The sequence below is a fragment of the Psammomys obesus genome, unplaced genomic scaffold (genome assembly GCF_907164565.1).
Source record: "Psammomys obesus unplaced genomic scaffold, mPsaObe1.curated_primary_1811, whole genome shotgun sequence".
NCBI lineage: Eukaryota > Metazoa > Chordata > Mammalia > Rodentia > Muridae > Psammomys > Psammomys obesus.
In genome coordinates this window covers 3,224,793-3,228,021 of record NW_026585643.1, presented here as the reverse complement: position 1 = coordinate 3,228,021, position 3,229 = coordinate 3,224,793, and the positions used below count along the sequence as shown (strand labels likewise).

The 3,229-nt window shown below is 49.0% G+C and overlaps 1 protein-coding gene across 1 annotated transcript in view; it reads left to right on the top strand.

The window, feature by feature from the left end:
- The window catches only part of Cryl1 (crystallin lambda 1), a 111,483-nt gene that overhangs the window by 76,921 nt on the left and 31,333 nt on the right, over positions 1-3,229 (top strand). The window contains exon 4 of the mRNA XM_055616822.1: positions 2,102-2,263. Within this exon, the coding sequence (XP_055472797.1) occupies positions 2,102-2,263 (162 nt within the window). The remainder of the gene's footprint in view (positions 1-2,101; positions 2,264-3,229) is intronic.

Sequence of the window (3,229 nt, the reverse complement as noted above, 5' to 3'; positions counted from 1 at the left end):
TATCTATCTATCTATCTATCTATCTATCTATCTATCTATCTATCTATCTATCATTTGTTCTATATTCTTCTGAGACATGATGTAGCCCTGTCCAATCTCAAACTATGCAGCAGATAGTGGCCTTGACCTTTCTGATCCTCCTGCCTCTACTTTCGAATGCTGGGATTATATAGGCTGGCTGACATAGTCTATTTATAAGGAGTAATTCCAACAGGACCTCGACACTGAGTTTCCATAGTTGGCTTCTTGAGAGGTTCTTTGTGCTACCTTAAATGTCACACAAGTGTCATATTCCAGGGAAATTGGCTGGGTGGAGTGACCAGTGTGACTCCGCTGATGGCTGTGAGTAGCCAGGACAGAGGTTCTCCACAGATGCCCTGCATATCACATCTGCACCACAACTCATAACAGTGGCAAAATTACAGTTAGGAAGTAGCAACAAGACCTCTTTATGCCTGGGGGTCAGCAGAACATGAGGAACTGTATTAAAGGGTCGAGCTACTGAGCGAGGAGGTGGAGGACCCTGACATTTGTAGAATGCCAACTGTGGGGGGCACCCACTCTTTGTATCTGGGCTTCAGAATAGTAATTCTGAGCTTTAGGAATCAGTGGGATGCCTGTGAAAGATGTAGGCCCCACCCGTATTAGGTCTGGGATGGGGGCTTGAGATTTTTTTTAGGTAAGGAGCACCTAGTTGATTCTTAAGCGCATCCTTGGCTCTTGGTCTACTGCGAGTAGAAAGTGAATGTTACAAAGGGTGTTGGGGTCCCCTTGCCTCCCAGGTGGGCAGGGGCTGACTTCGGCTAGAGTGACCCTCAGTGTGATCTCATGCGTGTAGGGGGGCACTTCCTCACACATCGCTCCCATCCAGACGAGCAGGTATTCACCTGAACCCCAGGTTCCCAGGAACACCCTGTACCTGTGGCCAGCCTGGGCTGTTTGAGATTGCCATCTCAGTCCCACCCAGCCCTGTAATTAGAATTTCAGAGCGGTTGTTATCGGCAGCAATTAATCCAAATGAACTCCTCTATCTCCTCTACCCAGCTGCCCACCCCGTTTAGTGCTCTGCGATTGTTGAAAACAAAGATCTTTTTCAGAAGCACCCCCAATTAGAAGTGAGTCCTGGCCCGCCTCCGGAGTTACAGGTTTTCCCTTGAAGATCCTGGATGTGGTGGTGGGGGCGGATAGGGGAAGTATGCGGTGATGAAAGCACTCAGGTTTATAGCGGTTTGCCGGAGGGCTCCTGTGAGCTCTGCCGTGGGAGTTGGATCCATCTCCGAAAAGGACTTTTTCATCATGAGAATTTTCAGTTGGCAGGTTCCCTGCAGCCCTGGTTCTGGGAAATGGAATCGGCGGCGTCTCCAGGTGCTGGGCAAATGCCTGCCCACAGAGCTGACCCCAGCCCAGGCTTCTTAGGATGAGAAGTTTCAGACCGCAGTGGAGGAGTCCCTGTGTTCATCATTCCCTGCCAGGGGTGTTCCTGTTCTCTTAGCTGTCCTTCTGCTCTTAAACTCCTCTTGCTGGGTTTTGCAGCGGACACTGGGTCATCTTTTCTCACCTCTGACAAGGTCTGTAGCTGAGGTTCCATTAACAAAATAGAGACCAATAAAAACACACATGCACTTAATAAAGTTTTATGTGGCTTAGGGACTGGTCAGAAGTGAGGATCCAAAACATCCCAGGTGGTTTTGAGCTGTGTGAAGAGTGAACGTTTGCTCAGGTAAAGGAGTGGACACAGGGATTCTGACCCAGGGGTTATAGACGAGGGAGTGAGCAAGGCCTCCTGGGTAGGTTCTTCCTGTCCTTATTCCCGTCTTCAAAGCTAGGATGCCTTTCTATCCTGTGTGTCTCAGGATACTTCCTGCAGAGGGTCTTTGCAACCTGCTTCCAGGAAAGGCAGAAAACTGTTCTTTATAGCCTTCTTGGGCGGGGGAGGCCAGGGAAAAGCCAGGCAAAGCTGCTGCCTCAGTTGTGCTCAAGGTGACCTATGCTGGGGTTATCGGACTCCATCATTTCTAAATGGGTTTATTGTAGGAACAAAGCCAGCACGACCCGCCTGGTGTCTTAACCAAAAGTAGTCACCCACACGCGTCCCTTCCAGGAGTGCGTCCCAGAGAACCTGGACCTGAAAAAGAAGATTTTTGCCCAGCTGGACCGCATCGTGGACGACAGGGTTGTCTTGAGCAGCTCCAGCTCGTGCCTGCTGCCTTCCAAGCTGTTCACGGGCTTGGCCCATGTGAAGCAGTGCCTCGTGGCTCATCCCGTGAGTACACTGCGTGTTGTTCCTTTGTGGCGCTGGACGATCAAACCCAGGTCCTCTCACCTGCTGGGCAAGCACCAGGGAACACTCCAGCCCCTGGGGGTGTGGTGCATCTGGGGACTTAATCGTATCTCATTCTGTTTTAGGGCCAGTACATCGCGATGATCTGCAAGTATCTTGAACAGCTTTATTAAGGCGTAATCCACATACCACAGAAGCTGTTAGATAATATTATACAATCTGGTGGTTTTGTATCCATTTAAGATTGTGCAATATCATCATTAAAAAAAAAAAAACCAACTATGATCCCAAATCCTTCGGAATGTTATCTGTGTATCTAAGGTGTTATAGCATAAAACAAGCGGTATTTACTGCTTTAAGCCTCGGGGCACTTATCATGTGACACAAGGCTAGGTAAGCAGTCTGTCTCATCATCACAGTAAGAGCGCTGCATTACAAATGTCTGTGTGGGCTGCTGGGGGTGGCCAAGTGGATAAGGTGTGTGCGGTGCAAACACGAGGGCCTGGGTTTGAATGCCTAGAACCCACGGAAACAACAACAACAACAACACACACACACACACACACACACAGTGATTTTTAAATGTACATGCCATGCAGAAGTTTGTAGACATGTCAACTTGCCTTGTATCATTTATTGAAAGTCACTCACAGTAGGGTCAGATCTGTTAAAATGCAGATCCGATGGCTGTCACTGTCAAAATTCTGATTTAGCACATCTGAGTTGAAACCCTCCTCCCCTGCTGCTCCCCTTTCAGCCATCCACTGTAATTGACTAAACCCATTTCCTCATCAGAGACGCCTTATGTGGCGAGCTGGGACCTGGGCTCTGATTAGCAGGTAAAGGGAGGGCTCAGTGAGTTGAGGTTAATGTGTCACTGTGAGGACAGGGAGCAAGCAATGGTGTGTGTGTGTGTGTGTGTGTGTGTGTGTGTGTGTGTGTGTGTGT